Source organism: Astyanax mexicanus, chromosome 12 (assembly GCF_023375975.1).
Source record: "Astyanax mexicanus isolate ESR-SI-001 chromosome 12, AstMex3_surface, whole genome shotgun sequence".
Taxonomy (NCBI): Eukaryota; Metazoa; Chordata; class Actinopteri; order Characiformes; family Acestrorhamphidae; genus Astyanax; species Astyanax mexicanus.
In genome coordinates this window covers 10,611,925-10,632,480 of record NC_064419.1, presented here as the reverse complement: position 1 = coordinate 10,632,480, position 20,556 = coordinate 10,611,925, and the positions used below count along the sequence as shown (strand labels likewise).

At 39.3% G+C, this 20,556-nt stretch overlaps 1 protein-coding gene across 6 annotated transcripts in view; it reads right to left on the bottom strand.

The window, feature by feature from the left end:
- LOC103032091 (ERC protein 2) overlaps nt 1–20,556 on the bottom strand; it is a 452,130-nt gene that overhangs the window by 279,574 nt on the left and 152,000 nt on the right. For 3 of the 6 annotated variants that reach the window (XM_049485683.1, XM_049485682.1, XM_049485688.1), the window contains 3 exons: nt 10,047–10,091; nt 7,937–8,092; nt 4,692–4,859 (listed from right to left, as the gene is read on the bottom strand). In XM_049485683.1, the coding sequence (XP_049341640.1) occupies nt 4,692–4,859; nt 7,937–8,092; nt 10,047–10,091 (369 nt within the window). The remainder of the gene's footprint in view (nt 1–4,691; nt 4,860–7,936; nt 8,093–10,046; nt 10,092–20,556) is intronic. The other 3 variants (XM_049485684.1, XM_049485685.1, XM_049485686.1) reach the window with 2 other exon arrangements.

Below are 20,556 nucleotides of genomic sequence, written 5' to 3'. Positions count from 1 at the left end.
CTTACGGGAAGGACAAAATGTCTGCAAAGCCAGAAGCAACGATTTTTTTCCATGAAAATTCTCCTGAAACCTATTAAAGCAGTAGCTTGGCAGAAAATCTAAGTTTTCCCCTTACTCCAATTGTAGTCAATCATCTGGTGTCCGTGGTTTGCTTCTCTAGTTTAGTGCTGGAGCTATTAGACTAATGTAGCTAATAAATAATAAAAGTTCATACTCCACCAATTAGCAACAGCGCAAACTGAATGCTAATGCTAAATCATTAAATCATGCTTACATGCCTCATTCTGTGTCGAGGTTCTCATCTCAATTTAACTAGATTGAGAGATTTTGCATATATTAATATATGCTTCCTTTGATCCATAAACAAGAGCAAACCAATGTATAAAAGTATATGCAGGTGTGAAGATGACTTCTACTCTTATTATTTCTAGTGTTGTTGTTTTTTTTTTACGCAGAACTTTTATTTAGATGTTTATTAAAAGCTTTTCAAATTGTGCATTAATAAAAACAGCAAGTAATTCCATGTATGCTTGCACTGTCTATTAGATAAGTACACTATTAGATAAACAGGATTAATATGGATGCATGAACTGGATCTGCCCTTCTGGAGCCTTCATAGCAATTTTAGCCTGGGAATACAGATGTAGAAGAAAAAGTGAACTGGCTCACACCACTGTAATGCAAGGCTTGGTTCACAGTGAGAGTGTATATGCATGGTTGAATAAGCAAAATGGGGTTGCACATCAATGTGAATGGTTGTGTGTATGTGTGTGTGTCTGTGTAAACCATTAAATATCTCATCATTGCCTTTCTCTCCCCTAAGTTACTGCTTTTTATTACTTTTCCACATGGACACTCTGCTGCTTCCAAAACACGGAGGCTCTTTTCTTTGGACGGTGTGCGTGTTTGCGCTGGGCCACGCCGATCCCTCCACTGACTGCTCCATCTGACCTGTTATCGAGCCGACCACAGAACCACCAAACACAGAAACCGACTACACACTGAGGGGAAGCCAGGACAGAGCCCCTCAGCAGTCAATATGCTAACCTGAGGAAAAATTTTATATTACATTGTTACTTCACAGTTTCACCAATACTACCACTAGTGCATCTCAAAAAAGTTAAATATCATTAAAAAGTTACTATATTTCATGAATTCAGTTCAAAATGTGAAACTCTTATATATATTTTATATATGTATCACACACAGAGTGATCAATTTTAAGTGTTTAATTATTTTATTGTTGATGATTATGGCTTACAGCCCATTAAAACACAAAAATCAGTGTCTCATAAAATTAGAATTGGTACTCTTTTTTTTTGCATTGTGGGCAGTGTGCCAAGTCCTGCTGGAAAATGAAATCTGCATCTCCATAAAAGTTGTCAGCAGAGAGGATTTCATTTTTCAGCAGGACTGCAACACTGCAACACTGTACAAATTGGTCTTATAAAAAGTACAACTTGGTCTTATAAAATATTCAGATTTTCTGCCATAATCCATAATTGCACTTTCTCTCTCTTTCAACCACACACTTACTCACTTGCACACACACACACACACACACACACACACACACACACACATACATAGCAAAAAAAAAAACGATATATGCAGCTACGCTAGTGTTTATTTTTTCGATTAAAACTCTTTAAATTTAAATTTAGTAACTCAACTCCTAGGTAACTTAAACTATTATTTAAAAAATCATCAAAACTACGGTCTAACTTCATATTAATTACCCTGTATATACCATTACCAACTATACAATCTCTACCTCAGTAACTGATGTGATAGTGTGTGTAAATGTATGATATGGATTGGCACTTCTGGGTCCTGGGTAAATGCTGTAGTGCCCAATGCAGTCCTCCAGCTGGACGGTTGTTTCCGTTTGAGAGTACGCTGTGTGCTATTGGCTGCTGCTTCTCACTGGTGTGGAAGAGAGCTGAGTATTAATAGTTGTGTCTAATAAAACGTGATGATAAAGCTTGGGTTTCTAAAAGGGCACTAAATAAGTGTAACTTCATTCATATATTCATTCATTCATGTATTTCTTAGACTTTTCTGACAGCTTTCTGACATATACATTTTGTTGTAACCATAGACCGTGTATAGCTGGACAGAGCATCGTCTCTCAAAAGTGAAGCCACCACAGGTCGGGTGCCCCCTGCTGTTCGGTAGCAGAAAGCTGCATCCCCCATCCCCACAGGTTTCAATGGCAAAACAGACAACTTTCAATCATGTTTTTTTTCTAATATACTGTAATTCTACCTCCATTATTTAAATGTAACAGCTAGTGTAACCTCTGCTTATATTGACAAATTTTATATCCCTCCAGAATTAGTTTTTTAAAACGTTATTCAGCTCTATTCAAAAAGGTGTGGTTATTGTAAAAGGGCTGGTTATGGGCGGGACCGTCAGCTCTGCTCCACTCTGCAGCCTGTGACCACGAGGCAGCCCTTTAAATAAATATATTTATATATATTTTTTTTTTTCTATGGTTGTAACTGATCAGAAAACTCAGTTATTAATAAATAATATTTGTGAAGAAGTGCAATCCAATTGTTTTGGTCAAGAAATATAAAAAAATGTATTCAATTTATAATTGGACATCTGAGATGTAGACTGGGTTTCACATTGCGCTACATCTAAACAAAAGAAAGAGGCTTCCCCTGCAATTACAGGGTTAAATTACAGCTGGTGCTTCACAAAGATTGTGTGGACATTGGGAATTGTGAGCAGTTACACCACATTTTCTACACGATTGAAAAAATAAATCTTACAATCCATGTGAAGCTGTTAAAAAGCGTTAGAATTGTGTGGAAAAAAATGATTCCATCTGTCAGATTTGCCAGAAACATGAGTGATTGGTCAGCATGTTCACAGTATACTCTATTACACCGATCTGTCAGAGCAGTCATTTGCTGAGTAGTACTGTTATGACTGGTTTCAAACAATTACCTTTTTCCAACAAGGCCACTAAAAGTCACACAAGTGTTTTTATTCAGTGTTGTTCAGTTTGAAACAACACAGCTAAGAAAGATTAACACAGCTGCTGGACTGCTCTGATACTGGCAGCTGCCAACGTTGCTGAAAAGCAGAGAAATTCACGTCCCAAAGAACTGAAGAGAATAACTGTATTAGAGTGGGATATTTTAGTTGACTGATTACTCAAAGACATGATTGTTGAGTTGCTAACGATGCAAGACAGATATTCTAGACAGATAACTCTCTTTATTCTCTTCCACAGTGGATTTTGGTTGGGTAGGTTTGTATTTGTGTTGGTTTACGTGTGTATGTGATTGTGTTTCTACAAACAACAGAAATAAATGTATCAATTAACAATATATTACATCAATTACTGGAACATTACTGGAACAATTTTCTACTAAACACTTTTAGTATTTTACAGACTATAAGGCGCAGCAGATTATAAGGCGTACTATCAATGAATGTCTATTGATATGGTAACTAGAGCTGGGCATCATTTAAGAATTTTTAATACCGATACTTTGAATTCGATACTAATACCAAATAATCATTTTTTTTAAATATATTTTTTCTTAATTGTAACATTTCAGCTCTGAGTGTACGCAAAAATTTAGTAGGAATCCCATGCAAATTTTAGTACATGATGCCCCTGTAGTAGTAGTGCCATTCTGCTCAACTGTGTACTTCTGTACAAACAAAACAACAAAAAAAGCTTCTTGATTTGAAGGAGTCTCTTTCGTTCCATCTCCAGATCTGACCAAATGTCATGATAAATGGATCAGTAGAAATAGTCCAAAATGACTTGGAATAGTACTGCAGAATCCATTAAAATAAATTAGCCCTCAAACTTATCTAAACTGTCTCACTAAAATATCAAAATCCCTCCTTCACTTCCAAATCTGAAATGACTCATTCTTTTAAATATGAGGTATTTGCTTCCCTTTACCTTTTGCCCACACACACGTACAAAGCTTTGCACACAGACGCACAATTAAGAGTCTAATTCTAGCCCAAATTGCTTCCTGTAATGGAGGAGTGGACATGGTTATGGCTTGAGTTCTCCATTTCCTCATCCAACAAAGAGATCTAAAGTGAAAGTTCCAAGTTTCACAAAAATCAGAGAGGCCTCCCTGGGCTCAGCCTGACAGATAAAACTGTTGAATGACAGAAGGGCCAGATGAAAGAGTGGACATGAAAACCCTACAACTCTCCCACGATTCAACGTCAAGTAATGGGAAGTCAGGACAACAAGACAGCGTACAAATATGTACTGCAAAACTAGTTCCACTTATATTAATGGTGTAATGTGAACCAAAATAGCTTTAGACGTTTCAGGTATTTTTCAAATAGACTGTGCTTTTGTGTTCCTGAAAACACTAAAAATAAAGTCTAACTGTCTGGTTAAACCCAGCAATGCTGTAGTATGTTTATACAGGGTGACATCAACAATTTTAACACCATCACAAGGTATACAGTAGGTGGGAAAATGCACTGACCAACCACTGTTAGTAAAGGATTAAATCCACTCAGTCCAGCACAGCACAGCAACTAAAGTAATTTGCCTGCAATTCCACAATTCCACCAGTGAGGTCACCAAATCTACAAACTTGTTTTTCCTATGCAAAAAGTAATTCTAATACAAATCGCTAATATAAGCATCTGACATCAAAACACTGAAACACGAGAAAACTGCAGAAACTGACCTCAGTCTGCAGGATATTGGCTCTTTGCTCCTTCGCCGTCAGGGATTCCTTCAGGACTTCGATGTGCTGCTTGCAGTCAGAGTTCTGATTAGTCAAAGTCTCCAGTTTGGTCTGCAGCGCCAACATTTCAGACTCCTTTTTCGATAACTCCTGTTTGAGCTGATCAATCTAAGAAAGCAACAAAGAGAAAAACAGAAACAGAGAGAGAATTCTGAAAGAGTGACAGGCTGTTGGACATTTACGGATCACACTGTGAAAACCGAAAGGCTTGAAAGAACAAACAAATGCACATCATCCCCAAAAACACTCACCAAACTTCATAATCACGGTTACATTCAAATATCTGGCAGATCACTCATCAGAGGTGTGGAGACACAAATAAAAGCAGCTACTAATAGAATCAAGCTCCTATATTTTTTAGGTTTGCTGGGTTGAATTACTTTCCACTCCGTCTCCCAATACTGCCAAAAATTTGATTACAATTTCTAGAATTTTGGTGCAGACTTAAAGTATGCAAATCCTGCAATGCAAGTCATGCTGATCAGAATAGAAGGAACAACCAAAAATGAAGAGAAGAGAAGAGAAGAGAAAAAGAGGAGAGCAGTGAAGAGAAGAAATGGGAAGAGAAAACAAGATAAGGGAATAGAAGAAATGAGACAAGAAGAAGTGACAAAAAGAGAAGAGATGAGAAGAGATAAGAAGAGAAGAGATTAGAAGAGAAGAGATGAGAAGAAAAAGAGAAAATAGAAAAGAAAAGAAGAGATGAAGAGAGTAGATAAGAGAAGAAAAGAAGAGAAGAGGAGACAAGAAGAGAAGAGACAAGTCCAGAAGAAAAGGAACAAGAAAAAAATAGAAGAGAAGATGAGAAAAGGAGAAGAGACAATATGAGAATAGAAGAGACAATATAAGAAGAGAAGAGAAGAGAAGACAAGAGAATTGAAGAAAAGAGAAGAGAAGAGACAATATGAGAAGAGAAGAAAAGAGAAGAAAAGTAGAAGAGAAGAGAAGACGAGAAAAGGAGTAGAGAAGAGAAAAGAAGATGAGAAAAGGAGAAGAGACAATATGAGAGGAGAAGAAGAGAAGAGAAGACAAGAAAAGTAGAAGAGAAGAGAAAAGAAGAGAAGACGAGAAAAGTAGAAGAGAAGAGAAGGTGATAGAAGAGAAGAGTAGACGAGAAAAGGAGAAGAGACAATATGAGAAGAGAATAAGAGAAGAGAAGACATGAAAAGGAAAAGAGAAGACAAGACAAGAAAAGTAGAAGAGAAGAGAATAGAAGACGATAGAAGAGAAGAGAAGGGAAGGGAAGAGAAGACGAGAAAAGGAGAAGAGACAATATGAGAGGAGAAAAGATAAGAGAAGATGAGAAAAGGAGAAGAGAAGATGAGAAAAGAAGAAGAGACAATATGAAAGGAGAAGAAGAGAAGAGAAGACAAGAAAAGTAGAAGAAAAGAGAAGAGAAGACGAGAAAAGGAGAAGAGAAGACAAGAAAAGGAGAAGAGAAGAGAAGAGAAGACGAGAAAAGGAGAAGAGAAGACGAGAAAAGGAGAAGAAGAGAAGAGAAGATAAGAGAAATAGAAGAGAAGAGAAGACAAGAAAAGTAGAAGAGAAGAGAAGAGAAGACAAGAAAAGTAGAAGAGAAGAGAAGAGAAGTAGAAGAGAAGAGAAGAAAAGTAGAAGAGAAGAGAAGAGAAGAGAAAGAAGAGAAGAGAAGAGGGAAAACAGACAAGAAGAGAAGAGAAGAGAAGAAAATAGAGAAGAAGAGAAGAGAAGAAAAGAGAAGAGAGGAGAACGGGCGGAGTAGGTACTTTGGATTGGTCTGATATCCTCTGTTGCTGAGGGAGCAGGTATGTTTGGTCGAGCGAGCGAGAGGTCACTCGTGGGCTTGATGACCTAAACTTTTCCTAAAAACACAAAGAGGAAAAACGAGTAACTCTAAATAAATACTACAAAGTGATTGATTGGATAAGGAAACTTGAATCTGAGTGTGTCCACCGGCTAACCCGATTCAGCCTGTGAGAGAAAACACAAAAACGAAAAATGCTAACAAGCCATGTCATGTTTCAAAGCTTTCTTTGCAAACCACAAAGACCTGGGTGGAGTAGCGTCTTAATCAAACTCCGTTTTACCCAGAATCTCCGCACAGTGATTGATCAAGTTTTTTTCCAGAAACCATTCCTTCCCACACAAAACGAGCAGCAGGAAAACAAAAACAAGATGTCTCACTTGCTTTTTCTCCCTGTTTTCTTTCTTCCCTGGTGCGGCATGCCGAGAGTGTGTGTTTCAGATAGGGGTCAGGAGTGCGTGTGATGGCTCGTGAAGGATTATGGCACCCCAAGCTGGTCCTCATCAAAAGGCCATTGTGAACAGACACATAGAGGCCATAGAGAGGCGACTGGCCGAGCAGGAAACGGCCGAAACTCAACCTGCCACCCTTATCTGCTCCTGGGCCTTTGATTTCCCACAATTCATCAGTGCCCTGGCCCCTAGCGCTGAAAGGCCAGGGCCCCTGAATGATGGGACAGATGAAGGAGGGACACATATGATTTAGGCTGATGGTTGTGTATAGTGCATGAGGAAGTGTGTGAAGATTCTCAAAGTATGAGACTTGTTGTGTATTGAGTGTATTAATGCAGATGCAGAAAGAGGTATTGTTCCTGGTGCAATGCACCATGCATCTTCATTGGTACAAGGGTATATTGCTCAAAACTATTTCAATTAAAAACAATACAGGATGCAAAGTTCAAAAATAGCTCTCAAACGCATTTAAAATTCTTATGAAACTCTAGTGCTAAATTAATAAATCATTAACACATTCTGGCTAATGTAACCTAATCCTCCACTCTAGAGGGGTCAATTCCTCAGTACTAAAGCTTGCTACAGAAGTTCAGTTATCTGACACTGTGGTGGTAAGTTAACACCAGCTTTGTACGCGGCGGCATCTGCATGCTCTTTCCTGGGACCCGTGCATCTATTCATCCGTCCATCCATCTATCCATCCATCTTTCAATTTACTCATGAGTTCAGCCAATCTCCAGCACACTTTCCCCTTGAACCTTTACATCATATTAAACTAGTTCTTTATCCTTTAAGTTCCATCACTGTCCAACCATTCCTTCTTTCATTCCTTTAATCCACACCACAAACCACCAATTAAACAGCACCTTCTGTCCCATCCATAAGAAACAACAATGCAACAATCTTGATTGATGTTTGCAGCTGGTCTCGGGTGTGTGCTAATCTCTAACCTTGTTCTTCATAAACTTGGAGTGGCTTTTGTAGACTTCCATCTGCTTGAGCTCCTCGTCTCTGTCGTCCGTGTTCAGCAGGCCATTGGTCTTCAGCATCTGGATCTCGTCCTCCAGGTCGCGAATGTTCCGCTCCAGCGAGGCAATTTTCGTGTCCTGCACGGAGTACGTGCGAACGTCCATCAGAGGCACAAACACAAAGACCAAGACTCAACATGCTGTGAGAACCAGAGGATCTCAATTCAAGCAACAGTTAGAAAGGACGAGCAGACTCGAAGCATGCAGAGATCAAGAGATCAGCCAGAACAAAAAATCGTGTACACAAACGGACGAGACAGGAAGCGAATGAAGATGTACAGGATGTACAAGGAGCAGTGAGCTTCAGAACACCAGAAAAAGAACTGAAACGATGAGGACTTCTGAGTTTGAATTTCAAACAATGAGAATAATGAAGAAAAAAGTAAAGAAGAACATTAAACCAGTCAACAAAGGCTCCATTTAGTCAATTTAAATGAACAATATATATCAACACATTAAACACGAATGTCAATAACTGCTCATGCAACTACTATCTGGTATCTAAGTGAGTTTATGTGTTCTTCTTCAGAAATATAGAGAAACTTGCAACTTGTCCAAATGTATGATCAGTGGTCCTCAATCATATGATCTGATCAATAGTTCTGCAGAGATACAACAGTACTGGCAGAGGTGGAAAGTAATGAATTACATTTACTCAAGTTACTGTAATTGAGTAGATTTTATGAGTAATTTGTCATTTTTAAAGTAGTTTTTAAAATAGGTAATTTTACTTTTACTCAAGTAATCTACTTTGCACCTTCCCATTACTGAGTAAAAAATAAAATACTGGGAAAAAAACAATTGTCTGAATAAAAAAAAAAAAAAGGGCACGGATGCTCCGGCGTACGAATGCTCGCACGTGGAATAACGAGGCAATAACATCCTGGTGGTAAATATTTGTATCGTTAAACAATCTGCTTGAATGTTAAAAAAACATTTAAATAGCAGTTAAAGCATAGCAATTGCAAGTTAAAAAATAACAACGACCTGTAAAAAAGGAACTGTAAAAATACAGTTTATAGTCACATATATGACCATAACTTTTTAACAGTAAAAAAAAAGGATTTGTTGTACTTTTTTTTACATCAAATAATTAAAAGTAACTATGTAACTTTTACTCAAAGTACATTTTAAATTGAGTACTTTTTTACTTTTACTCGAGTAGATTTTTAGATGGGTACTTTTACTTTTACTTGAGTAGAATTTTAGCAAAGTAAAGGTACTTTTACTTAATTACAATTTATGCAAAGATTTATTGCATAGCTTACATACAGAACGTAATACAGTAATACACACAGTCTTAGTAATGATTTTTTTTAGTGTGTATTAAAGAGAGTTTCGATTGTTAAATACACCTCATAAATACTATAAACAGTAATGGAGTAGGCTGCCGAAAGGTCCAGCTTGCCATCAGCTGCCAGAGCCCTGAGAGAGCACAATTGGCTTTGCTCTCTCTAGGTGGGAAGATGGCGCTCTTTCCTCTCATCACTCCTAGGGTGATGTCAATCAGCACAAGGCGTCTGTGAGCTGATGTATCAGAATCGAGTCGCTGCGCTTTTCTCCAAGAGTGCTGTGATACTACTCGGCAATGCTACAGGTTTCAGCAGCAGTTAGAAAAGAGGCGGAGTCTGACTTCACATGTATCGGAGGAGGCATGTGCTAGACTTTACCCTCCTTGTGTTGCAGCATCACCAGTGATGGAGGATATACAGCTGACTAGCAGCTGAATGAATGGGACAATTGGCCTAGCTAATGGAGTAAAGGTAAAATAAGGGGTATGAAATTATAAATATATAAATAGTAAATAGCAGATATAGTCACTATTTTGGTATACTACATACCAGAAACTAAATAGTCCCTAAGCAAAAGGTTAAATTACAAATTTGACAAGAAAGTAAGAAAATATATAAAAGATATATAAAGATTCTAGGCAAAAAGCATGATGGTAACATTAATATACATCTGTATATTAATATAAAAGAGTTTGTGCAGAACAGAAAAAGGCTTTCAAACCAGCGAATGTTTACTATACCTGCCAAATAACATCAGGATCGAAACAGAATGGAGGTGATGTGTTCTGGAACAAATTACACAATACACAATTCAGCACGCTCACACACAGTATACAGTCTCGTCTACACAGAGAAACAAATAAAATGTGCAAGCAACAACAACAGACGGACAGAAATGACAAAAAACATAAGTGTGTGTACATAAATATGTGTGAAAGCCACAAATATACATAAGATAAGATAAGATAAGATAAGATAAGATAAGATAAGATATACTTTATTGTCCCGAGAAGGGAAATGTTTCTTGGACTTCACATAGATACATCCTGCTGCACATTAAAAAACATACATTTAAACACATACCCTGGACACTGTGTTTTTTATACATTCCCTCTAACCCAACACAGACTGTATTGCACAACCCTAGACCTTGATTATATTGCACATTCTCTCGAACGCTACCATAAGCTATACTACATATACCCTATACTTTATTATTTAAGAGCTTTATAGAACCTGGCACAAACGAGTTCTTATATCTATTGAGCTGGCATCTTGGCATCCTATACCTTCTACCGGAGGGGAGGAGTTGATATTCCTGGTAAAGCACATGAGATGGATCCGCCACTATTTTCTGAGCTCCTCTGAGCACGGACTGTTCATAGGTAGCCTGGAGCGGGTTATATTCTTTTTTCCCTATAACCTTCATAGCGGTCTTGACCACATAAGTGAGCTGAGATTTTAACTTCACTGAAAGATTACCATACCATGACTGTATCCCATAACTGATCACACTTTCTAGAACTGCCTGATAAAACAGTAACATTATTTTCTGACCCAGCCCGTACAGTCTAAGCCTTCGAAGAAAATATAATCTTTGCTGCAACTTGGAACATACATTTTCTACATGAGTTTTCCAGGTAAATGTGTTGTCAATATGGACACCCAGGTATTTGTAAGAGCAAACCTGCTTAACAGGAGTATCATGGATGATCACAGGACAGTGATCACCTATAGCTCTAGGATCAAATACCATCTCCTCTGTTTTGCTCACATTTACAGTGAGGTTGTTAACGTCACACCACCTGACAAAGTTTCCTATTTCAGAATAGTAATCCGATACACCAGAATTTTTAGATAGTAAGCTTAAAATGGCTGTATCGTCAGAGAATTTTAATACATAGTTGCCTGGATGTCTGCTCACACATTCATTTGTATACAAAGTAAAAAGAATAGGTGAGCTCACACAACCTTGGGGGGCGCCTGTACTAGTAAATTTAAGATCTGAAAGAGTGCCATTAACCTTTACATACTGGATACGATTAGTCAAAAAAGAATAGTACCATTTTATAATAAAAGGGTTGATATTCATTTGTTTCATTTTATCCAGTAATAAGTGCGGCAGGAGGCTATTAAAAGCTGAACTAAAATCAATAAAAAGCAGACGTGCATACGATTCTTGTCCTTCTAAATGTTTTAGAGCCAAATGAGTGAGAGTATTAATTGCATCTTGTGTTCCCCGTCCCTGTCTATAAGCAAACTGAAATGGATCTAACAAAGGAGTTACCTCCTTTTTGAGCAGAGACACAACATATTTCTCTAGACATTTCATCACAATTGAAGTTAATGCTATAGGTCTGTAGTCATTACTGTCAATTGGACATGGCTTCTTAGGAACAGGGACAATGGTAGTTTTTTTCCAAAGTGTGGGAACAGTATGCAGATCCAATGATTGCTGAAAAATTGGACACCAAGCTGGGATGAGTTCTTCTGCACATGTCTTTAGTAGTAAGGCAGAAATTTTGTCAGGGCCTGTGGACCGGTTAGTACACAGCTGCCGGAAGAGAATCTTGATCTTTTGTGGCTCCACCACCAGCCTGGAGTCAGAATCGCATAAAACCGTTCCCAACACATTATTACACTCCTGGATAGAATTTTGCATCTCAAACCGAAGATAAAAGTCATTTAGCTCATTAGCCTTATGTAGCTCATCCATGGTAACAACCTTGTTCCTTTTTGGTTCCATTTGGGTTACAGCTTTCATACAGTCCCAAAGTTTTTTGGAGTTTGCAGTTTGAAAATTTTGCTCAATAATATCTCTTTGATGTCTCCTTGCTTCTTTCAGCATCTGATCAAGCTCCCTTTGTGCCACTTTCAACTCTGCCCGATCCTGATTTCTGAATGCCGCTTTTTTCTTATTAATGCAGTCCTTTATCTGTTTTGTTATGTGTGGCTTATTGTTAGGGTATATAGTTATTTCTTTTTTGGTGAGCACATTGTCCACACAGAAATTAATATAGTTGGTTACTACATCTGCGGCTTCATTTACATCCTCGTTCTGAAATATGTCCCAGTCTGTACACATAAAACAGCCTTTTAGTGCTTCTATTCCCTCTTCCTCCCACAGGGTCACAGTTTTAACCAGCGGTTTGCTGCGTTTAAGTAAGGTCTTATACATAATGAGCACCTATATTTCATACAGCGTATTTTCTAGCATGTGGAGATATAAACATTATATCAAAACTGGAAAATGCTTTAAAACAAGACAGATTAATATAAATGGATCAATATTCAGCTCCCAAGTTGAGTAACTGTTTACGAGCTGGCCCTTTCTTCAAGATTAAGGAAGATTAAGACAGTATAAATTTCCTCGTTACGTTTAATACCTTTAACTGTAAAGAAGCACAACAATAAGTTTAAGATGAAACAAATGAAATTCTACACTATTAACACCACACTGCACCAAAGAACCAATATATAATACATAGCATTTATCAACAAATAGGATGTAAGATGTCTGGCATCACTGCTTAAGGAATTAATGTGTTGAAATTAATTTTGAAATGATCTTTCTTTAGAAATATTAGTTTTAATTCTGCATTTTTGCTGATGATGTGCTGTTTGGTTAAGTGTCTGAAATAATCTTGCTGTACCCTGGTCAGCTTGAAAGAAAAAAAAAAACTGATTATCTGATTGGGCCATGTTGGTGGCCAATCAAAACCTACCATTTCATAAAATTCAGTCCTGCTTTGGACTTTCAACTACAAGTACTACAATTTCAGGCCAGAGCAATGTACTTAATGTGAAGATTTTACACTTTAGGAACTTTATAAATATCTATTTTTCTTATTTTATGATTTCTTAATATAAACTTTTACCCAAGTACTCTGACCAGCTTGTCCAGAAATGTGTGTTTCTGGACTCCCTTGCACTCCCTTACTGTAGCTTACTTAACACCTCTTTCTTTAACCATAAACTACAATTCCTTTTGACAATTTAACTATTTATTGATCTTTTACAGATACTATAGTCGTCTATCTGCCTTACTGACGCAAATGCTTCAAATCACTTACTTTCCAGTCAGCACACGTAGAGAGCATATGACTGTGGCTGTAGTTAAAACATGACGGAGAACACAACAGAGTCTCTGAAGAACTATCACCATGGAAACCAGCTTCCAGCACAGCCTTATCTGTCTAAGCCCATTCGTGTGATTTGGCTGTTTAGGTGTGTTTAACACTCTGACGCTGACAGAAGATAGTTAGATATGATGTGATCTAACCGAAAATCCATGCACCAAATTAGCTGAGAAACACTGAGCAATAGAAGCGTGTGTGTGTGTGTGTGTGTGTGTGTGTGTGCACATGTGTGGCGATGCATGAGTATGTGTGTGTGTGTGTGTGTGTGTGTGCGTATGTGTGAGTGAGTGAAGTGAGCAACCTTTTTTCACAGCTCGCCCTGACTTCAAAGTCGGTATACAGAGTGAAAGCTTCCATATGTGACATTTGAAACAAATTGAATAAGTGTGCTCTCTTTAAGCAGAGCAACATGAGCACTTCCTGCCGTTGGCCTTCAAGAGCAAGCAGCACCATATGGATGGACATCACAACTTCTGTCTTCTGCAGATTGTCTAGCTCTCGCTCAAGTGCTTGCTGTGCGATCAGTTAATATTATGTTATAATATATAATAAGATATTTAGGTTATCCTGTAATATTAGGGATGCAATTAACACTTATTTTGGTAGTCAACTAATCTGACGATTATTTTTCCGATTAGTTGTTTAGCCAATGTTTTTTCCTGTTTCATGTCCTTCATCTCTAAAAACAATAGAAACAGCAACATGAAATTTAAATGCTATTTAAATGTCCAGATATTGTTTTAAACATGGAAAGTTCTGAAATAGCAAGTAAATATGTAATCTGTTGTGTTTGTGCACTTTTAAAGTCACAGATTAAGTTTCAAGTTTACACTGTGGAAGTGAGCCCATTACCATCTAGCCATCTACCATTGGGTTTCTGTCCCCAACACGTTAATTAAGTTGGCTTGGAAAAGCCAACTTATTGTTCTTCGTAATCTTCTTATTTTTTTTATTATTATTAAGTTGGCTTGGAAAAGCCAACTTATTGTTCTTCGTAATCTTCTTATTTTTTTTATTATTAAGTTGGCTTGGAAAAGCCAACTTCTTGTTCTTCGTAATCTTCTTATTATTATTAAGTTGGCTTTGGAAAAGCCAACTTATTGTTCTTCGTTTTCTTCTTCTTATTATTATTATTCTTACGCCTTTTTTTCTGTACGCTACTCCTCCTAGAGCTTTTATCGTAGAATCACGAAACTTTCACGGATTGTAGGACCTATAGTGAATTACGTTGCTTGTGCTTTTTGGAGCGATTTATCGTACGGTTTTCGTAAAAACTTCGTAAACGTACGCATTTTTTCCCCATAGGAATGAATGGGGGAGAATTTTGAACGTCCGTGACGGTCACAATTTTTGAGATACGGAGACCAAATTCGGCGAGCTAATAGATCTTATCAAGATCTTTAAATTAATAATAGGTTGCGAAGCGATACGACGTACGGTTTTCGTACAATTGTCGTACGAAGTTTTCCCATAGAAATGAATGGGGGGCCCAGAGTTCCATCTCACAGACGAGCAGCTCTGCGCACGGAACCCCTTCTCTCCCCTGCTCCTCCAGTACTGTGAGTGTATGGAGGAGCTGCTGTATGGAGCAGCTATCAGTCAAAAGTTTGGACACCCCGGGCACCCCAGCCAGCGCTTTGCAACCACCTATTAACTGTTTAGCAACCACTCTCTCTTTCTCACTCTCTCTCTACTTCTCTCACTCTCTCTTTCTCACTCTCTCTCTACTTCTCTCACTCTCTCTTTCTCACTCTCTCTCTACTTTTCACTCTCTCTTTTGCTCTCTACTTATCTACTTCTCACTCTCTCTTTTGCTCTCTACTTCTCACTCTCTCTTTTGCTCTCTGCTTCTCTATTTCTCACTCTCTCTTTTGCTCTCTACTTCTCACACTCTCTTTTGCTCTCTACTTCTCTATTTCTCACTCTCTTTTGCTTTCTACTTCTCTATTTCTCACTCTCTCTTTTGCTCTCTGCTTCTCGCTCTCTCTTTTGCTCTCTACTTCTCACTCTCTGTTTTGCTCTCTACTTCTCTATTTCTCACTCTCTCTTTCTCACTCTCTCTCTACGTCTCTATTTCTCACTCTCTCTTTTGCTCTCTACTTCTCTATTTCTCACTCTCTTTTGCTCTCTATATATCTCTTTCTCACGCTCTATGTCTCTATATCTTTTTCTCTCTACTTCTCTATTTCTCACTCTCTCTTTTGCTCTTTACATTTCTTTATTTCTCACTCTCTCTTTCTCTCTTTCTCACTCTCTCTCTACTTCTCTATTTCTCACTCTCTTTTGCTCTCTACTTCTCTATTTCTCACTCTCTTTCTCACTCTACTTCTGAATTTCTCACTCTCTTTCTCACTCTCTCTCTACGTCTCTATTTCTCACTCTCTCTTTTACTCTCTACTTCTCTATTTCTCACTCTTTCTTTCTCTCTTTCTCACTCTCTCTCTCTACGTCTCAATTTCTCTTTCTCGCTACTTTTCTATTTCTCTATTCTCTCTTACTCTTTCTTTATTTCTCGCTCTTCTCTCTACTTCTCTTTCACTCTACTTTTCTATGTCTTGCTTTCTCTTTCTATCTATCTCTCTACTACTTCCTCTTTCTTTCTCTACTTCTTTATTTCTCGATGTCCCTTTTTCTCTAATTCTCTTTTTCTCGCTCAATATTTCTCTCAACTTGTCACTCTTTTTCTCACATTCTCGCGTGTTCTTTCTCTTTTTCTCGCGATTTTCTCCCTACTTCTTTATTTCTTGCTCTCCCTTTTTCTGTACTTCTACATTTAACACTCTCTCTTTTTCTCTACTTCAACCATTTTAGAAATGATAGCAACAACCTAGCAACCAGTTATCAACACCTTAGCAACCACCTGGTAAACATTAGCAACTGCCTAGCAACCACTTTAGAAATGATCACAACCGCTCAGCAACCATCTGGAATATGTTAGCAACTGCCTAGCAACCAGTTAGCAACACCTTAGCAACCACCTGGAAAATGTTAGCAACTGCCTAGAAACCACTTAGCAACCACTTTAGAAATGATCACAACTGCCTAGCAACCACTTAGCAACCATGTGGAATACGTTAGCAACTGCCTAGCAACCAGTTAGCAACACCTTAGCAACCACCTGGAAAACGTTAGCAACTGCCTAGCAACTGCTTAGCAACCACTTTAGAAATATTAGCAACTGCCTAGCAACCAGTTAGATACACCTTAGCAACCACCTGGAAAACATTAGCAAGTGCCTAGCAACCACTTAGCAACCATGTGGAATACGTTAGCAACTGCCTAGTAACCATTTAGCAACCACCTCGGATACCATAGCAACACCTTAGCAACCGCCTAGCAACCACCTAGCAACACCTTAGCAACCACCCCGGATACCATAGCAACCACCTAGCAACCACCTAGCAACACCTTAGCAGCCACCCCGGATACCATAGCAACACCTTAGCAACCATCTAGCAACACCTTAGCAACCACCTAGCAACCACCTAGCAACTCCTTAGCAACTAACCCGGATACCATAGCAACCGCCTAGCAACACCTTAGCAAGCATCCCGGATACCATAGCAACACTTTAGCAACCACCTAGCAACACCTTAGCAACCACCTAGCAACACCTTAGCAACCAACCCGGATACCATAGCAACACCTTAGCAACCACCCCGGATCCCATAGCAACACCTTAGCAACCACCTAGCAACCCTCTAGCAACCACCTAGCAACACCTTAGCAACCACCCCAGATACCATAGCAACACTTTAGCAACCACCTAGCAACACCTTAGCAACCACCCCAGATACCATAGCAACCAGTTAGCAACCACCTGGAAAATATTAGAAACTGCCTAATAACCACTTAAAAACCATTTGGAATACGTTAGGAATTGCCTAGCAACAAGTTAGCAACAGCTTAGCAACCACCTGGAATATGTTCGCAACTGCCTAGCAACCAATTAGCAAGCACTAAGCAACGATGTGGACTACATTAGCAACTGCCTAGCAACTACCTAGCAACCACTTAGCAACACTTTACTTTATAAGATAATTATAAGCTTTTCACCATGTTAGCCAAAACTTTTTGGACTTCAACATTTAGCCGAAAGTCAACAGCATAGCAACCACTCTTCACACGCTTTAGACAGAAATATCTTAGCAACCATTTTAACTATTCAACGTTATTTAACTATTTAACGTACTTTTCCAAGCCAACTTAAAGTTCGTTATCGAACTTTCCTTTTCTAGTTAGTGTGATTGCAGTAATGCAATCACAGTATTGTTCTTCTTAAGTCTTATTAGTGTGATTGCAGTAATGCAATCACAGTATTGTTCTTCTTAAGTCTTATTCTTATTATTATTATTATTATTATTATTATTATTATTATTCCACCTGTTTTTTGTCCGGTTAACTAGTGCCGCAGTTTTCGAAATATCGACTTCGTTCAAAAGAGAAAACGTGCGTCCATATCGGGAATGGTGGGCTTGTATACAGCTTTCCGATCGGACTTACGTTTTTCGTAAAAACTTCGTAAGTACGCGTTTTTTTGACCATTGAAAATGAATGGGCAGAACTTTGCACGCCCGTGGACGTCGCAATTTTTGAAATACGAAGATGAAACCAATTGAGGACCTGTAGAACTTATTGAGCTCTTTCCGAAAATATGCGTTACGAAAAGTTACGACGTACGGATTTCGTACGAATGTCGTACGAAGTGGCCCCATTGGAATGAATGGGGCCAATCGGAGGACGGCAGCTAGATCGAAGGGCAGGTAGCTAGAACTCCAGTACTGTGAGTGTATGGAGCAGCTATGGGATAAATCAGCGTTAGGTCAAAAGTTTGGACACCCCGGCCCCCCCCCAGTACTGTGTGTAATGGAGCCATGGGTCAAAAGTTTGGACACCCCGGCCCCCCAGTACTGTGTGTAATGGAGCCACGGGTCAAAAGTTTGGACACCCCCGAACGGCCAGAGCAACCTAGCGTGCATAGCTGATTGATGTATTTGCACGTTGCGTAGCAACGTGCAAACACCATTTAATCAAATTTATGCATATACATCACCTAGCAACCACCTAGAAACACCATAGCAACCACCCCGGATACCATAGCAACACCTTAGCAACCACCTAGCAACTGCTTAGTAGTGACCTACCAACCACTTAGCAACACCATAGCAACCACCCTGGATACCATAGCAACACCTTAGCAACCGCCTAGCAACACCATAGCAACCACCTAGCAACCACCTAGCAACACCTTAGCAACCACCCCGGATACCATAGCAACACCTTAGCAACCGCCTAGCAACACCCTAGCAACCACCTAGCAACCACCTAGCAACACCTTAGCAACCACCCCGGATACCATAGCAACACCTTAGCAACCGCCTAGCAACACCCTAGCAACCACCTAGCAACCACCTAGCAACACCTTAGCAACCACCCCGGATACCATAGCAACACCTTAGCAACCGCCTAGCAACACCCTAGCAACCACCTAGCAACACCTTAGCAACCTCCCCGGATACCATAGCAACCGCCTAGCAACCACCTAGCAACCACCTAGCAACACGTTCGCAACCACCCCGGATACCATAGCAACACCTTAGCAACCGCCTAGCAACACCTTAGCAACCACCTAGCAACCACTTAGCAACACCTTAGCAACCACCCCGGATACCATAGCAACACCTTAGCAACCGCCGAGCAACACCCTAGCAACCACCTAGCAACACCTTAGCAACCACCCCGGATACCATAGCAACACCTTAGCAACCGCCTAGCAACACCCTAGCAACCACCTAGCAACACCTTAGCAACCACCCTGGATACCATAGCAACACCTTAGCAACCGCCTAGCAACACCATAGCAACCACCTAGCAACCACTTAGCAACACCTTAGCAACCACCCCGGATACCATAGCAACACCTTAGCAACCACCTAGCAACCACCTAGCAACCACCTAGCAACACCTTAGCAACCACCCCGGATACCATAGCAACACCTTAGCAACCGCCTAGCAACCACCTAGCAACCACCTAGCAACACCTTAGCAACCACCCCGGATACCATAGCAACACCTTAGCAACCGCCTAGCAATACCTTAGCAACCACCTAGCAACCACCTAGCAACATCTTAGCAACCACCCCGGATACCATAGCAACACCTTAGCAACCACCTAGCAACACCTTAGCAACCACCTAGCAACACCTTAGCAGATACCAGCCAGCACTGCAATCACACTCGCAGTTTCTGCAGGAACTGCAATCTAGTTCTTCTTCTTCTTCTTCTTATTAGTGTGATTGCAGTATGCAATCACAGTATTGTTCTTCTTAAGTCTTATTCTTATTATTATTAGTGTGATTGCAGTAATGCAATCACAGTATTGATCTTCTTAAGTCTTATTCTTCTTCTTCTTCTTATTATTATTATTAGTGTGATTGCAGTAATGCAATCACAGTATTGTTCTTCTTAAGTCTTATTCTTCTTATTATTATTAGTGTGATTGCAGTAATGCAATCACAGTATTGTTCTTCTTAAGTCTTATTCTTCTTATTATTAGTGTGATTGCAGTATGCAATCACAGTACTGTTCTTCTTAAGTCTTATTCTTATTATTATTATTATTATTATTATTATTATTATTCCACCTGTTTTTTGTCCGGTTAACTAGTGCCGCAGTTTTCGAAATATCGACTTCGTTCAAAAGAGAAAACGTGCGTCCATATCGGGAATGGTGGGCTTGTATACAGCTTTCCGATCGGACTTACGTTTTTCGTAAAAACTTCGTAAGTACGCGTTTTTTTGACCATTGAAAATGAATGGGCAGAACTTTGCACGCCCGTGGACGTCGCAATTTTTGAAATACGAAGATGAAACCAATTGAGGACCTGTAGAACTTATTGAGCTCTTTCCGAAAATATGCGTTACGAAAAGTTACGTCGTACGGATTTCGTACGATTGTCGTACGAAGTGGCCCCATTGGAATGAATGGGGCCAATCGGAGGACGGCAGCTAGATCGAAGGACAGGTAGCTAGAACTCCACTACTGTGTGTAATGGAGCAGCTATGGGATAAAACAGCATTAGGTCAAAAGTTTGGACACCCCGGCCCCCTAG